The sequence below is a fragment of the Pseudorca crassidens genome, chromosome 1, assembly GCF_039906515.1.
Source record: "Pseudorca crassidens isolate mPseCra1 chromosome 1, mPseCra1.hap1, whole genome shotgun sequence".
Taxonomy (NCBI): domain Eukaryota; kingdom Metazoa; phylum Chordata; class Mammalia; order Artiodactyla; family Delphinidae; genus Pseudorca; species Pseudorca crassidens.
Window position 1 is genome coordinate 81,064,186 of NC_090296.1, and position 23,744 is coordinate 81,087,929.

At 39.0% G+C, this 23,744-nt stretch overlaps 1 protein-coding gene across 6 annotated transcripts in view; it reads left to right on the top strand.

The window, feature by feature from the left end:
- The window catches only part of CDIN1 (CDAN1 interacting nuclease 1), a 232,996-nt gene extending 211,821 nt beyond the window's left edge, over positions 1-21,175 (top strand). The window contains exons 11-14 of one of the 6 annotated variants that reach the window (XM_067742399.1): positions 3,430-3,499; positions 3,769-3,862; positions 4,514-5,970; positions 19,222-21,175. In XM_067742399.1, the coding sequence (XP_067598500.1) occupies positions 3,430-3,499; positions 3,769-3,862; positions 4,514-4,602 (253 nt within the window). In that variant the 3' untranslated portion in view covers positions 4,603-5,970; positions 19,222-21,175. Of the gene's footprint in view, positions 1-1,262; positions 3,401-3,429; positions 3,500-3,768; positions 7,808-19,221 lie in introns of those variants that run through there. The other 5 variants (XM_067742408.1, XM_067742395.1, XM_067742405.1 and 2 more) reach the window with 5 other exon arrangements.
- The last annotated feature ends 2,569 nt before the right edge of the window (positions 21,176-23,744 follow it).

Here is a 23,744-nt window from a genome sequence, read left to right on the forward strand (position 1 = left end):
TTCAGTTGATGAGTCAACGTCTCATGATTCTATCCCTGCATGGAGGGAATACAAAAGTTCTAATTAATCTCGTGTACAGCTTGGCAAATAAACTATTCCATGACATCCAACTGAACTTGTTTCTGTGCATACAGTATCTTGCAGCCCATCCTGTACTGTTAGGTTTGGCAAGTACACTTCAGCATATAATAAATCATGGAAGGAAAAAGCTTTTTGGCCTAGCGTGGTTCAGCCTGCTGTAATGTCAGAATACAGAAAGCAGTTCTGTTTTTAGACATCCTTTTACTAACCCAACGTTCATAATTTATGCTTTCACTGTAAAATTCCTGCAACACGACACCAAAAGTAGAGCTGCCCTTTAATTAAGTACTCTCCGTAGGAAAAACGTGAAACTGATGTGCAAAACATCTCTGTGTGCACAGTGATTGATAGTGATTACATCGTTATGAACCCAGCCTAGAGGTCTCAACTTCCTGCTGGCTACTTCCTGAGTGAGCCGCTAACCAAATTGGAGATAATTCGGAGGCACAATTTAGAAACATTGAGGTTTCAAGCCTCCATCTGTCTAGACTTTTTCAGAACTCTACATGGCATTATTCCTTACTTTCGTGATGAGAACCTACGACCAAATTTCATGCCATGTTCACGCTTAGAGAGGCTGTAATGCAGAGAGTGAAGGGGCCGAGAGAACTCTTTGCAGGATCCCAGTTGTCATATGGGTTTGTTTTTTGTTTTTAAGACTAGAAAGAATGAATGACAGAAGGAACTTCTGGCCCTATTGGTACGTGAATAGAGCATTATAGCCAGAAGATGACCTTGAGCTGTTGATTTTTTTAAAATTATTTTCCAAATATTTTTTTTTCCTTAGTTGAAAATAGGTAGGTTTAACTTTTAAAAGAGTGCCTCTAAATGTCAAGAGGCTAAAATCCCAAGCCTGGTGCTGCCCAAATCAATGCTGTTTCTACTCTGCTTTTGTCCTTCATCAGCTAAGTCGTCACAACACCTGACTGAGAGGTAATTAGAGTAGTGAAATAGTTCAGGTTCCTTGAAAGAAAGGTAACAAATCCGTCCAAGGCGGTGACACTTGCATGAAAGAAGCTCTTTGGTGTAAGTTCAGCTACTTTCAGTCATAATCGTAGCAACCGAAACAAAAACTTTGTACGATAAAGTCATTTAATCATCTTATCCATGCTTCAAGGATTACCTTTTTCTGGAACTATGTTGATACTGTGTGTGCATGTTATTTTCTCATGTTTTTGCAGGTTTGGGCCAGGCTTAGTCATCTACTGGTACGGATTTATCCAGGAGCTAGACTGTAACCGGGAAAGGGGCATCCTGCTCCAAGCCTGTTTCCCCACCAACATCGTCACCTTATGCCATAGCATTGCTTGACCCTGATGGTCCTGGAAGAGAAGCTGGGAGGAAAAGATGAATCCGGAAGCAATTTTACTTTCCTGCAGTGTAAACTCCTGGCAGCATCTGCCCTGAACTTCAGCTGAACTCTCGCTGCCCGTGGTCACACCACTACCTCTTTAGACAAACATATCAAGAGTTTCTGTTTTCCTTCACCCCTTGCTCATGTGAACAGCCAAGAACTACAGACACAGCCCACTCATTATCAGCATTTCTGTCTCTGTCAAACAGTTAGTTTATAGATAGTCATAATCTTTCTTCCTTCCGGATGGTTTCTCCTTATATACTGAACAAAAGAAAAAATGTGGAGACTGAAAGGTGTGATTTTTCAATTTTCCTCCCAGTTACTGAATCGCCCTCTTTTTTTTTTTTTTTTTGGTAAGCCTCCATTCATTCTCTCTCCCTCCCCCTTTCTCTTCATGTACACTCACAGATACCCAGGGTTGCGTTACTGTCATGGAATAACCTAGCACAGTCCCAGCAAAGCCGAAATCATGAAGGCTGCAACTAGATTTTCGCTCTCACCTGCAAGGGCAGACCTTGCTGGGAGCCTGCGTTTGTTTTGTCCAGTCTTTATGGTTTCCTGACTTCTATGGCAGTAAGCCAAGCTGAAAAAAATATACTTGATGAGAATTTCCTCTTTCTATAATACTTATTTAAGCACCAAACATTTTCCATTTATCTCATTTAAAAGCATGAGTTACGTTGTGTCTGGAAACCACACTCCTTCTTTGGATTGGGGGCTGAGGGCAGACGACTGAAGCTGGGTGCCAGCCTTGACAAGAGTTTATTTTTAAACGTAACTAGTTGTCAGTATGTATGGTAGTCAGTATTTTTATGAGTAAAATTTTTCAAAAGCGCATTCTGTACTCTGCTTTGTATCTGCATTTTATACCGCATAATTATATAACACTCAAATAATTTAGGCATTAGGATTGTTCAGCTTTGAATGAATTAAGTGTACCAAAAATAAACCTAGAGGAATTTTCAAGTAAGCAAAAGAAGTTTTGTATTTGTTCACTTTCATTTATTCACTTTTTCTACTGCAAACCAAATTTCAATCTAAAGGAAAACATCAGTAAATTCATTATAAACCTATCTTTTAGGAAGGTGAAAAATTAATCCATACCCAAAAATGTACTTAGTAAAATATTTGCCCTCATGTTGACAAAACATAATATTCTTTATAATGTTGAATGAGTTTGGAAATATTAGTAAAAATGTAACTTTTACAAACACCTTCAAGTTATATACATCGCTTGGTTCTTTCAAAAGACTAAATATACCATTTGTACTTTGTTCATTTTGTACCTAAGAAGATTTGCAGAAATCTGCCTACTGCCTTTCCTTTTGAAGGACACAAACATGTCAGGTTCAGGCATGGATTTTAGCTCTGTTGCAAGTTGCATTAAACAAAAAAGAAAGAGGAAGAAGATGAAACAGTAAGGTGGCATCAGGCAAACTTCTGTTTCAGTGTAAGATTCACCATGCAGGTTTCATGAGTAAAATAGAATGATTTGGAACCACTGCTGTTGTCTTGATACACACTCACACACACACACACACACACACACACACACATTTTAGACTAAAATGTTGTTAAAAGCAGTTTTCATGGCATGCTCTAAACTGCTTTTTCTTCTTTAGAAATAAATTACATTTATCTGCACAGATGTTGAAAACCCTGTTAAACCTTCGTCAAGAATTTGATTGTTTTATATTAAACAAATTTATGATGACGGTGCACAAATAAATTTAAAAAATGAAAGAGGTGCTTGCATTTCAGAATTTGCTCTTCAACTGGTGCCCTGACATAATGTGTTAGGAGAAGGTACCGGTGTTCTCTGGCAAGGGCACCACCTCCTCTTTATGAATGGCGTTTTAAAATCTGGCCCTGCAAAGTGGGGAAGGAACCAGCAGCAGACTGTACGTACTATGATAAAGTTACAAGTTATTTAAAACTAAGCTTTATTCAACATAAAAACTAATGTGATTATAACGTCTACTATTTTTCAGTTGGAAGAGTGTGGTGAGGGGCCTAGCGTTCCCAGACTGGAAGCTGAAATCCTCCTTGTTCCTCTTTTATGTAAGGAATACTTATCTGTGGTCTATCTGTATGTGTTGTTTGTTTACTTATTTGTTTTTTAAATTTAGACCGTGTAAACATCAGCCCTAGAGGGTATACATGGGGGTGACACCTTTTTTTTTTGGCTCTCATCATTAGAGCATTAACATTAAAGTCAAATCTTGTGTTATGGAGCTTTCTGCAAACTGTGTTAATAAATTATGCCAAGTCAGAAAGCAGGCGTATATGCACGAACGTAAAACTAAATGCTGTTCTCTCTGCATATATAGACTTGCCCAGTGTCTGCTCTCACAAACGAGAGACCCTATTTGTTCGAAGCATGCAGAGGCATGAGCTCAGAACAAAGCGGATCCAGTATTTCAGGTGACTTCATAGACCCCACCCCATTTCCACCCAAAAAACAAACAAAGAACGGTGAGAATTCTTTTTTTTTCTTTTGCTTCAGGCGAGGTGTATGTCAACTCTTCTAACACTCCTAAAATCATATATAAAAGGGAGGCTCAGGGGTGCAGAGTAGAAAGCTGGATCTCCAGAGGGAATCATTTTCTTTTAAGCATCAGTGTGTGTACCTGCTCATTATTGGCAAGGCTTGATTCCACCCTGGAAGAAGATGATAAATTGTCCGTCTTTGGGGGGTGCATTCACTCATTGAAGCCTCCAGGGGATAGCTTAGAGCCCTGGATGAGGTCATCCACTAAATGGGCCCTGGGGGGGGCCTCACTAATTAATGCACAGCCCCCAAGTGAACAGTTAATTCACTCACCCCTCCCTGAGGAGCTACACCCAGTGTTTCCTTTCCTCTCTGGAACCAAGATAGCTGAGATGTCTGCTCTTTTTAACCTGTTCCGCCCTAGGACCTGGAGTTTCAGTTGAATTAGATCTTCCATGTGCTGTACTCCCCTCACTTCCTGCCTCTTCCTGGCTGTCCTCGCCTTCTCCTGCCTTTGCAGTTTCCTTCCACGTGGACACACGTTCCGCACTCTCTCACTACCCCTTGTCTCTTTTTCTCTCTAGAAAATGATCCCAGGACCAAAATGCAGCTCATCGGAGTCCTGATCCATATATTTTTTGGAGTCCAAGTTGGGGGAGAACAATTGACCTAAGCTCTCTGGGGAAAAGCACACCTAAGCATCTTTGGCATCTGAAGGTGATAAAACTTGTAACTAAGATATTACAGGGTCAAATATGGTCTGAGGTTTAGTGTGTCAGTAACTGTTTTGGCAAAAGGAGCCAAAAGAACACGTGAGGTTTACAGATACTTTCAGGCTGAATGGTGGTGTTCAGCTGATTAAAATTACGAATTTAAATAGTAAAATGTCTCTGTGATTTAGTTAGAGAATCACTCCTAGCTCGTTCATGTTGGGGGCAGCTTGCCATTTTCCATGTGATCTGCAAGTTGCCTCAAAAAGTATAACTATTTTGTGAATAGGACAGGAGGAGAAAATCTCCCAATTGGCACATTCTCAATTAGGGTCAAGGAACAAAGCCAGCTTAACTAGAGAGGAAATAAAAGGCAAACAATAGGAGTTTGCCTGCACTGTCACCACTTATAGAGAGGTGCCTCTCTGGACCTGCCTGGGAAGTCACTCTCAGGTTAAGGAAGGGTCGCAGTGACAAAAGTTCGGACCATCTAATTGTATTACCCCAAACTAACCTTCCTATATATAGTAAAAACAGTCTGAAGATGTTTTATTAAGAACATGCCTGGATTTGAAAGATTAAGGAAAATGGAATTATGAATTAAATAATAACCAGAACAGCTTGGGTTCCCCTTGTGTTTTTCACTTTCCTGCTATTGTTTTGAATGTGGCTGTGAGACAAAGAGCTGCTTAGGTCAAGGACTATAAATTACAGTTCTCATACAATAGTCATCCACTAAAATGATTTCAAAGCTTGATCAAAGTACTTCAAAAAGACTTTTAAAACTTTTCCACAATGCAGGGGGAGGGGAAACGCTCATTTGATGCCTTAATTTGCTTCAGTCAGTCTAGCAGAGTTGCATCTTGGCGTCATACCTACTTTATATAAAATCCCACTCATTAGTTAAAGAAACCCAACTTGTTCTTATTGTTGTCTCACGTACAAGTAAAAAGGATTTAAGTTTCCATCTGGTTAACTAGCACAACTAAACCTTCGGAGACACTTGTAAGGAAAAGATGCACATAATCCTGCTTTAAAATAAGCATAACTTGACAATATTTAATCGTGATATGCAAGGTATTTAAGACTAACTCCCTGTCTTAGAATAAAGTGGATATCAGTGGATTTAGTTGTCATCTTAATAATAGTCGTGATAATAGATAGATTTCATTTTTCATCTCTTTTCCCTCAACATGCATGTACCTGGAGCTGTCTCATGTTATAAGCAAGGATGATGGGAGGTACCCTAGTGGTAGATAAGCTAAGCAGATTCTAGGCCCAGCCATACATGAAGACAGTGTGGGATTGCTGCAACAATGCTTCTATGTCAGGTAATTTTTATTTTTTAAAAGGAAGGTCATTTGGAAATGCTGACATGAGATATAACCAAGTCAATTAAGTGATAACAATGGAAGTTCAGAGTTTAATTGAGGCCTGAACATGAAGCCACCAACCGTTAACCTAAAGCAGTGAATTCCCCTGGAAACACCCTCCGTTAAAAGCATTTCTAGAATAAATAGCACTTTTTTCTTAAAAAAAAAAAAAATGCCTTTGTCATTTTTATATTCAACACAGATACAATCCGAAATTACAATTGAATGTATCTATAGGAGACTTTTTTTTTTTTTTTTAACGGTACGCGGGCCTCTCACTGTTGTGGCCTCTCCCGTTGCCGAGCACAGGCTCTGGACACGCAGGCTCAGCGGCCATGGCTCACGGGCCCAGCCGCTCCGCGGCATGTGGAATCTTCGCGGACTGGGGCACGAACCCGTGTCCCCTGCATAGGCAGGCGGACTCTCAACCACTGCGCCACCAGGGAAGCCCAGGAGACTCTATCTTTTAATTTTAATTGAAATTTCTTTTATAGGGCAAATCAAAATTTACATAATCCAAACGACCTCTGTAGGAAACCATAGTTTTGTAAGTAAACCGAAAGTTGTAAACAAGGGCCTTTTATTTGATTGTGCCACATTTATCTCAATTGTTGACATACTTCTTTCTGTAGTTGTTTAATGGCAAGATTTCTGACTCGCTTGTAAGCTCCATAGAGTAGGAACTATATCTTGTTCCCCGCTCTAACCCCTAATAGCTAACAGAGTTCCTGGCACAGAGCAGGTGTTCAATAAATGTTGAATGCACAAATGAATGACTGTTACATTTATATTAAATATGTTCTCACTTGCTTGCATTAAAGAAATAATTGGGCCTTTTTAATTTTAACTTTCTCATTTTCTTCAGCTGAAAACTGGGTGTATGTATTGGAACCGGAGAAAAGCATCATATATTTTGGTGTTAATTAGAGAATTACTTACTTTAGAAACCCTCAAAACCTAAAGTACAGCAGTTTCATCAACCAGACTATTTGATACTTAGTCTTAAGGGGAATTCATGTTCTTTCATTGCATTTGCCTTAAATTTAGCCTTAGTACCTTATTGTTTATCCAGTATATTGCTAAATTAACTCAAACATTTTAAAATCTTATCTTTGTTTCTCTTTAAAAAAAAAAGGCTTAAGGCTTATCTTTATCTTTATATTTCTATTTAAGAAACAGTTTACCCTAAAATCAAGTCAGGGCCCCAAATAAAATATGTTTTGTACACAGGTTTGGGGATATTCAGTGGAATTATTAGATTAACTGCAAATGGTGCTTTTAATTGCTCACTTTTATAATGCTGAGTTGATATCAGAGTGCTTCCTGGCCATAGAAGTGTCTGCTGGCTCAGGAGAGAAGGGTTCTTTGGTCATTTGCCAACAGGATCTGACTTGGGAGAGACACTGTCCATGAACTGCTCAGGGGGCATTTCCCTGTTAGTCATTAATTCAGAGTATATTATCAAAGGCATTTGGCATATTTCCTCATATTTTGAAAACTTATAACACAAAAGGAACTGGAATTTCCATGTTTCTCCTTTGCTCTCCCAGGACTTAATTTGTTGGGGCCGTTTTGGTGTGTGATTCCTTCTGTGAGTGTCTGGAGAGAACTGAAGCCCAGGACAGACGTCACTGTGATTGGGTCCTCTTTGGCTCTGTGGGATGTTTCCATCTTGTATTTCTAGCATTTAGACTCTTCAAGACACAAGTATTTATAGAGTTCCTAATGTGTGTTTAGAAGTGTTTGAGGTGCTGTGAGAAATTCAAAAATGTGCAATAAATGGTCTTTTTTTTTTTTTTTAAGATTTAATTTATTTTTGGCTGCGTTGGGTCTTCGTTCCTGCATGCAGGCTTTCTCTAGTTGTGGCGAGCGGGGGCTACTCTTCGTTGCGGTGTGCAGGCTTCTCATTGCGGTGGCTTCTCTTGTTGTGGAGCACGGGCTCTAGGCACGCGGGCTTCAGTAGTTGTGGCACGTGGGCTCAGTAGTTGTGGCTGGCGGGCTCTAGAGCACAGGCTCAGTAGTTGTGGCGCACGGGCTTAGTTGCTCCGTGGCATGTGGGATCTTCCCAGACCAGGGCTCGAACCCATGTCCCCTCCATTGGCAGGTGGATTCTTATCCACTGTGCCACCAGGGAAGTCCCAAATGGTCATTTTTTTTAAAAATAAATCATTACTTGTCAAAATGAAAACAAAAGATTTGAAATTTTCAGGGAGGACAGTTACAGGGTAATAAGGAAAGAGGCAAACCTATGGGGCTTTTAATAAGGTATTTTACTTCTAGACTTCAGGCAGCAAATAGTTTTCTATTTGCTTGTGGTAGCTGCATCCACTGCTATAGAGAAGGATTCTGAGGCCGAGTTCAGCTCAGCGGGAAATAGGGTTGTGATCAATTATGGGCACTAATCTTTGGAGTGGGCAGTGATCACATAGATGCCACATAGTTTCAATTCCCACCCTAGGTCATTCATGTTTAGTGCAAGTATAAGTACATTCTAAGCATTTGGAACAGAACTCATAATCTTGTTCATGGGCCTGAGTAATAAAATAAGCAGTAACATTTTTCACTGGTTCTATAACATCAAGTGAAATAACATCTGTCCATGGCTGAGATCTGTTTAGTAATTCATATAAGCAAAATATTTCAATAGAAATATGATTTTAAAACTCAAGATAAACACTTTAGAAGGCCACAGATAATTATTGCTCTCAGTAAAGTAAACGCCTACAAGTTACATGACATTATTGATGAAAAACATTGGGTTTCGGGCTTCCCTGGTGGCACAGTGGTTGAGAGTCCGCCTGCCGATGCAGGGGACACGGGTTCGTGCCCCAGTCCGGGAAGATCCCACATGCCGCGGAGTGGCTGGGCCCGCGAGCCATGGCCGCTGAGCCTGCACATCCGGAGCCTGTGCTCCACAACGGGAGAGGCCACAACAGTGAAAGGCCTGCATACCGCAAAAAAAAACACTGGGTTTCTATACTTTGGGCTCTGCGTGAGGATTGTGAGATTTGAGGATTGTCTCCTATTAGATGGTCTTACATACTCATTAGTTTTTTAGTTTTCTTGTTTGTTTGTTTTCCTGGTAAAAACAGGCTTGGGGTTTCAAGGTTAGCTGCAGACTGCACCTTCCTTCTCTTTCATGGTCTTTGTATCATCTGGGTATCAATTTCCTACTTAGTGCAGGGCATTTTTATAAAGCAGTTATTGTATACTTGTTATATTTGTTTTAAAATATGCTCCCAAAAAGAAATCTTAAAATATTTTCAAGGATGAAAGAGATAGGTATGCTGTACGTGGTAATGGAGGTTTTGTTAATATACTTACCATTAAGCCATAAATAATTTTCCTAAAACCTTTCAATTGAATCAGCTCATTAATTCTGTCAGCTAAAATAGTGACAGTTGTTGCACATGGAAAATTAGTAGGTAAAAATCTAAAAATATTTTAGATTGCTAATTTGCTAATTAGCTTGCTAATTTGAATAGGAGGATCCATCTTGGTTTTCCAAGTTACAATTTTTTAAATAGGATTTTGTGGTAAATGAAAAAAAAAAAGCAATCCAAACTAACAGAGGGTAATTGAAAAGCAGAACAACGAACGAGATGGCAAAGTGGACATAAGTGCATTGCATGTAAATGTAAAACTCGGTCTTTTGGTAAATTATTTTCATCTTACTTGCTTCCCCACTATCCTTGAAAGTGTTTCCCAATGACAAAGGGGTTAAAAACAGCAGCAGCAGCTTGGGGGCATGGAGTGAGCAAAGAAACTCATGTGAGAATTGAATTGCTTTTTCAGTTGGTTCCTTGACAATTCCCTAAGAGGTGTGTGGAAAGTAAAACTGAACCATTAGCAAAGATGAGATAAGTTTGACTCATAGACTTTGAGAATTTTAGAATTGGAAGGGACCAGAGACCTCATTGTACAGGTGAAAAAACTGAAGTCTGGAGAGGTCAAGCGACTCGTCCAAGGTCACAGAGCTAGCTAATTGGAGGCAGGACTAGAATCTGTCCCTCCTAGCCTCCTGTCCACTGTCCTTTCCACCATGGGGTTAATAATTTATTCTGGAAGGAATTTCCAATATCTAAGTTATGTTTAGTATTTACAAAGTAAAGAATCATGGTATATTTTTAAATAAACATTCTGAACCTTACTGTTTTTGCCCTGTCCCTGATTCCCTAATCTCTGTAGTAGAAATCAGCTCTTGCTTTGACAGAAATAATTCCCATTTTATTTGCACTTTAGTAAACTAAAATCCTTATCATTTGGTGGCATTCAGTTTCTTTTTCTTTTTCGTTTTTTTTTTTGGCCATGCTGCACAGCTTACGGGATCTTCGTTCCCTGACCAGGGATCGAACCTGAGCCCCTCGGCAGTGAAAGCGCAGAGTCCTAACCACTGGATCACTAGGGAATTCCCCGCACTGAGTTTCTATACATTGCCATTTAGCCTAAGGATTTGCCACTAAGAATGATTTTGGAAACAGTTTTAGGACATTTTTCCTCTGGCTGATTTACATTTTCATTTTATTTTTCTTCTGTTAAAAAAAAAATCACAGATGTTATTTTATCATCTTCTGTTCCTATAACTAATATTTGAATGAATAGTAAATCATGAATTTTTCTGATCATTACCAATAATGATTAGTATATCATGTTCTAGAACTGTACCCAGTAGAACCTTGTGACTTACGCTTTGACAACAGGTTGGAATCCCTGCTTCTCCACTTACAAGTAACTGAGCTGTAAAATCTTCCATTTCTTCAACTGTAAAATCAAACTACCTATCACATAGGACCATTGTGAGGATTAAATAAGATTAGTACCTAATATATCATACATCAGAGCTCTAACAAAACTGGTACCATACAGTTGTATTATACATGATATAGTTAATAATATTACTACCATAGAATGATCCATCTAATAAATGATATGCACCATTAAAAATCTGTGTTTTCTCTGTTAATACAGAAATCAGTATAAGGTGGATACCTTGGCTTTTATTGCTTTTCTAAAACTCATTTTGTATGTTCTTGGATTGGAAGAATCAACATTGTGAAAATGACTCTACTACCCAAAGCAATCTACAGATTCAATGCAATCCCTATCAAACTACCACTGGCAGTTTTCACAGAACTAGAACAAAAAATTTCACAATTTGTATGGAAACACAAAAGACCCCGAATAGCCAAAGCAATCTTGAGAACGAAAAACGGAGCTGGAGGAATCAGGCTCCCTGACTTCAGACTATACTACAAAGCTACAGTAATCAAGACAGTATGGTACTGGCACAAAAACAGAAATATAGATCAATGGAACAGGATAGAAAGCCCAGAGATAAACCCACGCACATATGGTCACCTTATCTTTGATAAAGGAGGCAGGAATGTACAGTGGAGAAAGGACAGCCTCTTCAATAAGTGGTGCTGGGAAAACTGGACAGGTACATGTAAAAGTATGAGATTAGATCACTCCCTAACACCGTACACAAAAATAAGCTCAAAATGGATTAAAGACCTAAATGTAAGGCCAGAAACTATCAAACTCTTAGAGGAAAACATAGGCAGAACACTCTATGACATAAATCACATCAAGATCCTTTTTGACCCACCTCCTAGAGAAATGGAAATAAAAACAAAAATAAACAAATGGGACCTAATGAAACTTCAAAACTTTTGCACAGCAAAGGAAACCATAAGCAAGACCAAAAGACAACCCTCAGAATGGGAGAAAATATTTGCAAATGAAGCAACTGACAAAGGATTAATTTCCAAAATTCACAAGCAGCTCATGCAGCTCAATAACAAAAAAACAAACAACCCAATCCAAAAATGGGCAGAAGACCTAAATAGACATTTCTCCAAAGAAGATATACAGACTGCCAACAAACACATGAAAGAATGCTCAACATCATTAATCATTAGAGAAATGCAAATCAAAACTACAATGAGATATCATCTCACACCAGTCAGAATGGCCATCATCAAAAAATCTAGAAACAATAAATGCTGGAGAGGGTGTGGAGAAAAGGGAACACTCTTGCACTGCTGGTGGGAATGTGAATTGGTACAGCCACTATGGAGAACAGTATGGAGGTTCCCTAAAAAAACTACAAATAGAACTACCATATGACCCAGCAATCCCACTACTGGGCATATACCCTGAGAAAACCATAATTCAAAAAGAGTCATGTACCAAAATGTTCATTGCAGCTCTATTTACAATAGCCCGGAGATGGAAACAACCTAAGTGCCCATCATCGGATGAATGGATAAAGAAGATGTGCCACATGTATACAATGGAATATTACTCAGCCATAAAAAGAAACAAAATTGAGCTATTTGTAATGAGGTGGATAGACCTAGAGTCTGTCATACAGAGTGAAGTAAGTCAGAAAGAGAAAGACAAATCCCGCCTGCTAACACATATATATGGAATTGAAGAAAAAAAAAATGTCATGAAGAACCTAGGGGTAAGACAGGAATAAAGACACAAACCTACTAGAAGACGGACTTGAGGAAATGGGGAGGGGGAAGGGTGAGCTGTGACAAAGCGAGAGAGAGGCATGGACATATATACACTACCAAACGTAAGGCAGATAGCTAGTGGGAAGCAGCTGCATAGCACAGGGAGATCAGCTCGGTGCTTTGTGACCGCATGGAGGGATGGGATAGGGAGGGTGGGAGGGAGACAGACGCAAGAGGGAAGAGATATGGGAACATATGTATATGTATAGCTGATTCACTTTGTTATAAAGCAGAAACTAACACACCATTGTAAAGCAATTATACGCCAATAAAGATGTTAAAAAAAAAAAGTATAAACCATTTTTCCTAAAGTTCAGGGACAGGCAGTGGGCATATTTAGTTGACTGTTTTTGCAGATGGATGTCTCGCTTAACATTCCTCTGCTCCAGAGGAGCTCAGAGGCAGTCCACGTTATTTTGTGTTTTTTTCTTTTTCTTTTTCTTTTTTTTTCCTGAACATCTTTATTGGAGTATAATTCCTTTACAAATGTTGTGTTAGTTTCTGCGGTATAACAAAGGCCCATGTTTCTTTTGATAGTTACCGTAGCCTTTGCCATAAATACGACTTTGGAGACAGCACAACGCAGGGACCAGCCAGCACTTCCAGGTCCAGTTGAAGGCCCAAACCAGCAGTGCTCCAGATGAGCCCCGGAAAGTGCACTTTATAGAAAAAGTTTCTGTAAAGGGATTAAAATACCTTCTCCAGGCTACTGTTAGTTCAGTGAAAGAAAGCATAAAATGCTGTTTGAATTTGATCTCTGAAAAAACAAAAAAAGCAAAGCAAAAAGGAATTTGGGGAAATGACTGGTTTGTTCCTGGATTCTTCCTCTGATTGATGCTCGTGACCCTATTGGAGGCAGCTTTGTAAAAGACCCGACTCTGGCTAGCACACCACCCCTAAAGGTAAACCTAATCAGATCACAGGCAAGCTGAACAATTTTCCAACAACTGAACGAGCACCGATGCGCCCCTCTCTGAACACAAGCCAGTCTTCAATGCCTGTGCTCCGCAGCAAGAGAAGCCCCCACAGTGAGAAGCCCGCGCTCCACAACGAAGAGCAGCCCCCGCTCGCCGCAACTAGAGAAAGCCCGCACGCAGCAACGAAGACCCAACGCAGCCAAAACTAACTAACTAAATAAATTTATTTATTTAAAAAAAAAATCCAGGCAGATTCTGGATCCAATTCTCCTTGGCAGTAGAGATCACTGTAACAGTCACAACGGGCATGGGAAGTGTGGCTGCTTTCATCGAGGAGCTTGGGATCATTTTGCAAACAATTAACTACGCTTCACAGCATCCCTGCCAGGTGAAGAAGTGCTCCTGTGTCTGCGGACAGAGGAGTTAACCAGTTGGACTATGAGTTTTGTAGAAGTTATTTATTTACTTAACAACAATAAAGGAAACTTGGGAAAAATGCTTATCCTAAAGAGGATGATTTCTTTCTCCATACTCTGTTTTCTGAAAACTGAAATACAATTTTAAAAATAAATATTAAAATGTTTAAACGCATACCAATCATGAAAATTAAATTGTAGTGTCATTTGCCCAGACTAACCTGTGATCAACACCCAGAGAATGTCTTTTCATAGTTGGTTAGTAGCATCTCATGAAACGCTGGCAGAGTAGATACCAAGCCATGCATGTCAGGGGCTCCTTCCACCCCTCCAACCTCAACTGTGGAGTAAGAGCAACTGAAAGGAAACTGACGGTGTGCACTGTAAACTTTCATGGTGCCCTCAGTGTCCGCTACTCTTGCTGATGCGTTGCATAAGTTATGAAAGGGAGACTTGAAGAGCAAAAATGCTATCATCCCTTTTTACTCACAAACAGTAGAAGTTCGGCGGAACAGAAGTAACAGCCCTTGAGAATAACTTTGCAATGGGCCCATTTTAGCGCAGCAGGCTGTGTGGTCTAAAGATAATCTAGACGCCTTCATTAACTGAACTTGAAAATTTCAAATGAATTTGCATCGGACTCAACCTGGCATCATATCTTGTTAAAAACATGAAGACTGATACAAACTGTCCTGAAATGGCTTGATCTGGTTATTGCCTAAAATTGATCTATGTTTGCAACTCTTTGAAGTCAAATTAACACAGAATCACCAAAATAGTCACTTCATTCATTCTAACTAGCACATAAGCATTGGTTGATATAGCTGGAGATATGATGAAGAAGGGTATCTATAGGAACCATAACTCCCCATGTGCTGGAGGCTCACCAAAGACAGTCTGATTGACCCTCCCCATCTTGGGTGGGGAGTCCAATGTTACCACCTAGTATGATTCTGGGATCAATTCCAAAGCAGCCAATAGGCTCTCGGAATGAAAATCCATATAGGGAGTGATCTGTTCCTGGGTGCCTATAGGAGAGAGAAGGGCTATGCAGCAAACAAAATTTATTGCCTACCCACAGACACATACACACACGCACTCCTTTATCTTTTCTAGCAAAATACAATTTTTATCAAGAACTGGAGGAAGATGCTTTATCCCAACACATGGTGAACTGGTCCAATAATGAGCATGCAACACCATTGTAACCAGTGAGCAGTGAGGAAACATGTACTGTGAGGCTTCAGAGAAAACTTTTCTTCCCTGATAAAAGGAAAGCCCATTTTCTGCCATCACTTTCCTTTTGGTATAAGGGTGGGATGGTTGGAGCTTCAGTAGCCATCTTGTGACTGTGAGCAAAAGGCTAAGAAACCACCAGAGACAGAAGTAATGGAGCCATTGAGTCTGGGTCACTGCCAAAGTCCTCTTGTTTCAACAATCACCCCTTAGGTGTTCTGTCACTTTCACCCAAAAGCATTCCTAACTGACAGAGGGATCTTTTGAATTCCTAGAACAGGATTCTTGGTGATTTCTTATATGCACAGTGGGAGGATCTGAATGAAATACCTAACAAAGTTACTGGTTGCTCAAGACATACCCAGAAACACTGATCCCTAAGCAATATGAAACTCTAAGAGGGCTAGGATGGAAGCTACTTGCCCTCAGAGAGGAGATGAACCCAGCAATTTATTCTGCAGCACCCCCATCAAATTCATTATTTTGTAGAACTCTGAAAATATGTCAGGTGTCTATGCCAGAACTTAAATCTCCAGGAACATCATTGTCAATACCTGAGATCACGATGGAAACCGTTATAGAGAGCAGAGGGCCCCCGTAGAGAACTGTGGGTAGAAACTTAGCCAGATATACAATCATTTGGGGATAACCTTTCCCATCTCCCTCTCCATTCCACACCCCCATAAAACAATAGCATTTTCACTGGATTATTCAACTGAACATCTTAGCCAAATTTCTCTTTCTGTCTTTGCCAGCACATCTAAAATGTTTATAATGACAAGGATTGCACCTACTGTGCAACACACATCTAATTAATCTAATTAATACACATCTAATTCAAACAGGTATGATTACCTACAAAAGAGGAGGTACAGCCTAGTCATGAAGCCTAGCAGCACCAGCACCAGATGCCTGGGTTCCAATCAGAACCAAGTCTCATGAACCTTCTGAATCAGCAAATTCCTTAGGCTCCTGGTACCCCGATTGCCTCATCTGTAACAATGGTGGTAATAAGTTCCTTCTGCATATGAGTTGTAAAAAGTTAAAGCATTATATATATGTCAAGTACTTATAACAGATCTTGGCTCCTAGCATATACTCAATAAATGTTAGCTATCATTATTACCCCTTTTCTAGATGAGGTCGTTGAGGCTCGCAGAAGTTAAGTAACTAGTTCAAGGTTTTCCAGCAAGTAAGTAATAAGGCTGTCTCAAAATGTCTAATTTAAATAAGGTGGTTATAATTTATCTTTTATGTTATTTTTGGAAATATGATAAACATTGCTAGCACTCACCAATATTCTCCTTGACCTCCTGAATGTACAGGAGACTACACTTTCCAGCCCCTTCGTGATTACACAGGGCCAATTCTGGCTAATGAAGTGTGAGTGGATAAGACCTCTGTCAGTGAGGCAGTGAAAAGCCTGCAGGATTCTCCATTCTCTCTCTTCCCCTAATGTACCACCCAACCAAATTTGAGTCTCTACCCTCGTGAGCTCTGAGAGATTAAATAGAGCAACCTACACACCAGCACCACCACCACCACCCAATAGGGGCCAGAAGTAAACTTTTATGTGTTTATCTACTAAGGTTTGGGGGTTGTTACCACAGTATCATCCTAGCCTATCTCAATAAGTAGAGTAAAATTTCCAAATATTGTAAAAAAAAAAAAGAAAAGAAAAAGAGTATTGACTTAATATTCTATTTAATTAACGTTATCCCAGTGGCTCACTGGCAATCCCTCTTGGTAATTTTTTTTTTTTTGGTTCTTCTGACATTATAACAGTGTTATAATGAGCCATAAGGAAAAGTTCATGAACATTGTTCTATAGCTTAATTTTCTGTTGCATGTAGTAATCATGCGGCAAACCTATAGGATAAAAAATTATGAGTGTTGGGCTGCCCTAGTGGTGCAGTGGTTGAGAGTCCGCCTGCCGATGCAGGGGACACGGGCTCGTGTCCCGGTCCGGAAAGATCCCACATGCTGTGGAGTGGCTGGGCCCGTGAGCCATGGCCACTGAGCCTGCGCGTCTGGAGCCTGTGCTCCGCAACGGGAGAGGCCACAACAGTGAGAGGCCGCGTACCGCAAAAAAAAAAAAAAAAAATTATGAATGTTGTAACTAACATAGTTCATAATTTTAGCCTTAATGTTATTGCTGCTTCGCATTTTTTTAGGATATCAGAGAAAAATCTATTATAAAAATTATCATGGCCTTTTGGGTTTTTGAAAGGCATTTTAGCTAACCCTGCATGTAAGCAATCTTCAAGTAGGCATAAACAAATTGGTTTTCTTTCTCCCAGACCTAGAACATACAAATTTGAATCTTAAAAATCGATTAATCTCCTAAAGACATGGTTAAGAAAATGAACATAATGAGCATAAAACACAGACTGGGATAAAATATTTGTGAATCCTATCTAATAAGAACTTGTATCCAGAATATTTTTAAAACTCTGAAAACAATAATAAAAAAACAAACAACTCAATTAAAAAAAAATCAGGAAAATATGTGAACAGTCATTTCACCAATGAAGGACTATGCCATGCGAGCACATGAAAAGATGTTCAGCATCATTAATCATTAGGAAAATACAAATGAAAATCACAATGATACACCACTACACACCTACTGAAATAGCTCAAGTTAAAAAATTGACATTACCAAATGTTGAGAGAAGATGTGGAGCAACTGAAACTCTCACACATTGCTTGCTGGTGGAAATGCAAAATGGTATAGCCTCTTGGTTAAAAAACTTGGCAGTTCTTATAACATTAAATACATTCCATATAACCCAGCAATTTACCCAAGGGAAATGAAATGTTTTCATTTAAAAAACCTCTCCAGGGCTTCCCTGGTGGCGCAGTGGTTGAGAGTCCGCCTGCCGATGCAGGGGACACGGGTTTGTGCCCCGGTCTGGGAAGATCCTACATGCCGCGGAGCAGCTGGGCCCGTGAGCCGTGGCCGCTGAGCCTGCGCGTCCGGAGCCTGTTGCTCTGCAACGGGAGAGGCCACAACAGTGAGAGGCCCGCGTACCGCAAAAAAAAAAAACAAAAAAAAACCTCTCCAGGAACAGTTACAGTAATGGTATTTATAATTGCCAAAAGCTGGCAACAAGCCAAATGTCCACCAACTTATGAATAGGTAAACAAAGTGCGGTACATCCATACAATGGAATACTGATCAGCAATAAATAGGAACCAACAAAAGATACTCACCACACATTAAAAAATTTCAAAAGAGTAATGCTGAGTAAAGAAGCCAGACTTAAAGCACTATATACTGTATGTGCCATTTTTATAATATTCTAGAAAAGTCAAAACTATAGGGACAGAAATCAAAGAAGTGATTGCCAGGGATTAAAGTAGAGGGGAGGAAATTGACTATCTCTGTCTTAATCCTGGTGGTTGCACACTGTATACATTTGTCAAAAATCATAGAACTCTGCACCAAAAAACTCTGTAAATTATACCTCAATAAACAACAAAAGCATATACATTTTTTTAAATGGATAATAATTTCAAATGAGTTTGTTCTTCAAATGTTGGTAATGTTTTGACAGTTTATAAGTTAAACTTTTCCCCGATTCAATTTACTATCTATAAAATAATAATATATTAACTTATCTATATTAACTCTGCTTGAAATATGTATATGTTGTTTAAAGTCAAAATTTAGAAGAGTAAATCATATTCAAGCAAAAAGGAAAAATATATCTTGCTTTACTGCCTTGGACAAAATATTCATTCAACACAACTCAACAAATATTTATTTAGCATATATTGTTTCAGTATCTGTAAAACAGGCAGCTTTGCAAATTTTAAAGGCCCCTAATAACCATATTATGTCCCCAAATCTCCATTACTTCAAAGCATGTTAGAAAAGGCCTTGATGATATTGTTTATGTACAGAATCCCATTTCTATCTTAGAATAACACCTGGTTTGTAATAAGCGAATATTGTGTTTGTTATTTTATTATTTAAATTTCTTCCACTCACCACTATTATGCAAATGTAGTAATATCTGTGGTAGTTGCCTTTGTTAATTGCCTACCCACCAGACAGTCACCACACCACCAACCCCAGCATTACTTTTGCTTGTGTCCACTGTTCCCTAGGCTGTATACTTCCTCAGAGGAAGAGAACCCCAGCCGCAACCCTAAGAGGCACATCATGATTGCTCTAAGCCACTCACAGCACCTCCCTTCTGTTACCAGTGACTGGTATAGGCATAGACATATGATGCAATTGGACCAAAAACAGTTGAGAGAAAGTCTGCTGAAAGGCTTCTGGAAAAGGCCTTCTTTGCTGATCAAGAATCACAAAAGAAACAGTCCCTCTTCTGCTGGTTGTAGTTGTATCTGAATGGGATGCATGAACTGCTGTGGCCATCTGGCAACCAGGAGCAGTGCTAGACTGCAGACAAGCCAGCTCCCTGAGGATGAGGAGGCAGAAACATGGGAAAAGCCTGACTGAGGACGTTACTGAGTCCCTGAATTGGAACTGCCACATCTCCTGTTATCTCAGTAATAAATTTTCTTTACTCTTTAAGCCAGTCAAGTCAAGCTTTTCTGTATTTGGAGCCAAGAATGCCATAAGCAAATACACTGTTACTTACAGCAAACATACTGTTTCCCATTGCGGTGGGGAAGGGAAGCTGAGATCACAGAAAAGGAAGCAGGACATCCCCCATTTATTTTTTGGATCTTGAGGATATAGAATTGTATTTATTTTAGTGATTAAAAATATGGATAAAATACTAATCTTAAATGCTGATAAAAGAGGAAACTGGACATGGGATAAATGGATACTCTGTACTATCTTCACAATTTTTCTATAAATCTAAAACTATTAGAAAATAAAGTTCATTTGAAAATAGGGATAAAAATAACAGTAGATAAAACAAACAAAGTGAGCCTTTAAAAGTGAAATTACTTTGAATAGTGGCTCTTCACAGGTGATCAACTTTTATGGCAAAACCTCTTCACTTCTACAGTTATTTCCATGCATCTTCCTACAGAGTGAAGGCACTTCCTGAAAATGCGTAAAGGAACAGGAATTACTGTGTCTATTATTGATAGATAACAGCCACACTAGAGGCGTGAAGTGACCTGCTGGAGGTCACACACTAACAAGGGACAAAGCCAAGAACAGACCTTGCCTCCCATGAAGGCAGCTTTGCTTTTTCTTCTCTTCCTCTACTTGAATGGCAAGACCCACTTCCAGAAACTTATGGAAAAAGGAAATTTTCAATTTGGAGAAAACTATTCAGACAATCTGCACACAGAGTGATAATTCAAATGCTATGAGGTGAAGAATATAATTTTTTTCTTTTAATTTTAAAAAGAACATAACTGGAAAAACAATTCATTGAGCAAATTGCTATCCCAAACACCCCAAAACACCTTGACTTTCACCAAACTTTAGCAACTTACAGGACAATTCAATAAGAAGAAGATGCCCTTTATACTCCTCTATTTCTTTAACAAAGCTAATCATATTTATTAGAATAAATTTATAAACAATGGGCAAAATACATATGTCTCTTTCAACTAGTCTCTTCAATATAAAACATTCTTGTTCTGAAAGCCAAATTTCTCTACATAACTTATAAGTAAGGCAAAGTATGAGCTGAACATTATCCAGTGGAAGTATATCTGAATCACTGATAGATTGTATGAAAACCTTGCCTAGTGTCATACTGGAAAACCAAAGCTCTGAAACGTACATAATATTGTAAATCAATCATATATCAATTTAAAAAAAGAAAACCAAGGCTCCTTTAAGAAAAAAAAAAAAAAAAGCAAAGGCTATTATATCCAGCAGGAGGGTATGAAGAAAATTAAGTCTGTAATATTAATAACTTCAGTCAACAAAAAAAGTAGTAGAACATACCAGAGACTGTAGAGCATTCTCCCTGCTTTTCAAGGACAGACACCAGCAGCAAAACTGGTCTATTCCCCACAAAGTACATCAATGGAAGACTGATCAGTGACAGCGAAGAGAGGTTTGCTATTGACACAAGTCATGGCTCATGATTAGGCCAGTGGATTCAAGAGCAAGAGGCATTCATCCCAGAGGCTATGTAGGAAAAGTATATCAGAACCTCTATTTTCCAATTGCAACAAAGAAAAACTTAATTGTACTAATATTTAATATTGTTTACTAATTTTACCAATATTATTCAATATTTTACAATACAGATAAACAATATGTAAGTAAATATACAGAGTTTAAGAGTGTGTGTACAATTCTTTTCCCTGACAGCAGTATGTGATCAGTAACACCAAGGATCTACAGGTACCGCCTATGAGTGTCCACAGTCATTGAATACAAATTACACACTGATTTTGACATGTCTCTCCAAATATATTGATCTGTTACGCTTAAGTACTTCTAAGGGGCATACTTAATTTTCAAATGTTTGGTCTCAATCTGGCAGTAACAAATAGACTAGGCACAGTAGTCACGGAAAGCATTCAAAAATTGAAGTATGATGTGCCCTTTTACAAATGTCTAGGTTCTGCATTTGGAAAATTAACATACCACACCAGAGAAGAGTAGAAAGAAGCAGCTAACTAACTCAAATTGTTGAATTCACCACTTTTCAGTTCAGCCAGTCACACTGGGCATTATCCTATCCGCAGGTCAGTAGTGGCACATACTATATGCGGAAACAGAAAAGAAATAAATAAACCAATAAATGAACATGTTAATTTTCCATAGTGATAAGTGCTATGGAGAAAAGAGAATAGGGAGATGTAACAAAGAGCAACATGGTTGGGAGAGGGGGCATTTTAGATTATATGCCCAAGAAGTTGATTCAGCAAAGACCTGGATGAGAAGGGGCTGAGCATTCCATGCAAAGGGACAGCATGGGTGAAGCCCTAAAACAGGGAAGCCTGTTCTGTTTGAAAATGACAAATAGGCCTGTGGCCAGATATAGTGAGCAGGGAAGGAGAGCGAAGTACATGGACAGAGACAAGACTGTGTGGTGAGGTGTTCAGATTTCACTGAGTGCAATGGGAAGCCACTGGAAGATATTAAGCAAAGAAGTGACATGATCTGATTTACATTTTTAAAAGATTACTCTGGCTGTATGAGGCAAATAGATTTTAGGGGAAAAGAGAGGAAACAAAGATCAGGCAAGAAGCAGCATTATTCGCAATATTCAAAAGGCAGAAGCAACCCAAGTGTCCATGATGGATGAATGGATAAGCAGAATGTGATATATACATACAATGGATTCTTACTCAGCCTTACAAAGGAGGGAAATTCTCATCTGGATGAATCTTAAGGACATTATGCTAAGTGAAATAAGCCAGACACAAAAGGTGTTGTATGATTCCACTTATCTGAGGTACCTAGAATAGTCAAATTCATAGAAACAGAAAGTAGAATGGTGGCTACCAGGGCCTGTAGAAAGGGGAAATGGAAAGTTATTATTGAATGGGTACAGAAGTTCAGTATGGGAAGATGAAATATTTCTGGAGATGGATGACGGTGATGGTTTCACAGCAGTGTGAATGTACTTAATGCCACTTAAAAGTGGTTGAAATGGTGACTTTTAAGTATATTTACCACAATAAAAAAAATTAAGAGGTTACAGAATTATCCTTTCTCTAAGAGCTCCATGATGAACACCACCAAGATAAAGGCTCTGAGAAGTCCTATAATAAATAAATTTCTTTAACTGTTAAAAAAATAAATAAAAATAAAACAATGGCCCATGTCTGTGGGTCTCTTTCTGTTTTGTTAAAAAAAAAAATTAAGAGATTTAAAGAAAATAAAAAAGAAATGATGGTAGCTTGGACTAGAGTGGTAGAAGTGGATAGATAAGGGGAATAATTGGAGCTAGAACCCAGAGGATTTGTGGATAGATTGGACAAGCAAGGAGGAAGAAAGGTGAGGAGGAAAACAAACTCAAGAATGACTTCTAGGGACTTCTCTGGTGGTCCAGTGGTTAAGACTCCATGCTTCCACTGCAGGGGGCATGGGTTCAATCCCTGGACAGGGAACTAAGATCCCACATGCCATGTGGCATGGCCAAAAAGAAAAAAATAAAAAAAAGAATGACTTCTAGGTTTTTGACTTGATCTAGCGGCGGTACCATTCACAGAGCTGAGGAAGCTTGGGGCTCGAGATTATGGTGAACAACGGGATGGAGCAGAAATTTAGAATTCTGCTTTGGATATATTAGGTTTGAGATGCCTAGTAGAATACAACTAAGTGCAGGTGTAAAGTTGACAGTTGAACGTTATATCTGAAGGTGAAAGAGAAGACAGTGCTGGAGAGATGAATCTGGGGGTCATTAGTATATAAAGCCCTAAGCAGAGAGTGCAATTAGAGAAGTTGGCCATTATACTTGGCTCAAAAGTTTACAATATATTATATCACCCAAGAAAGTAGCATAGCTTTGAACATAAGATAATTAAATGATTTTTCTTTTTGTGAACAAGAGAAAGTTAAAGTGAGAAGAAAACAAAGTTTTTATGAAGCTCCTGAAAAATGCTCCAGGCTCCCCACTGGAGAGTTGTTATGTATAAATGCTTATGGTCTTTGAGGTCTCTTCCATCTCTTTTATATTTATCAGTACTGCCTTGTAATGAGAACTAACTTTATTATATAGATGTTAGCTTTC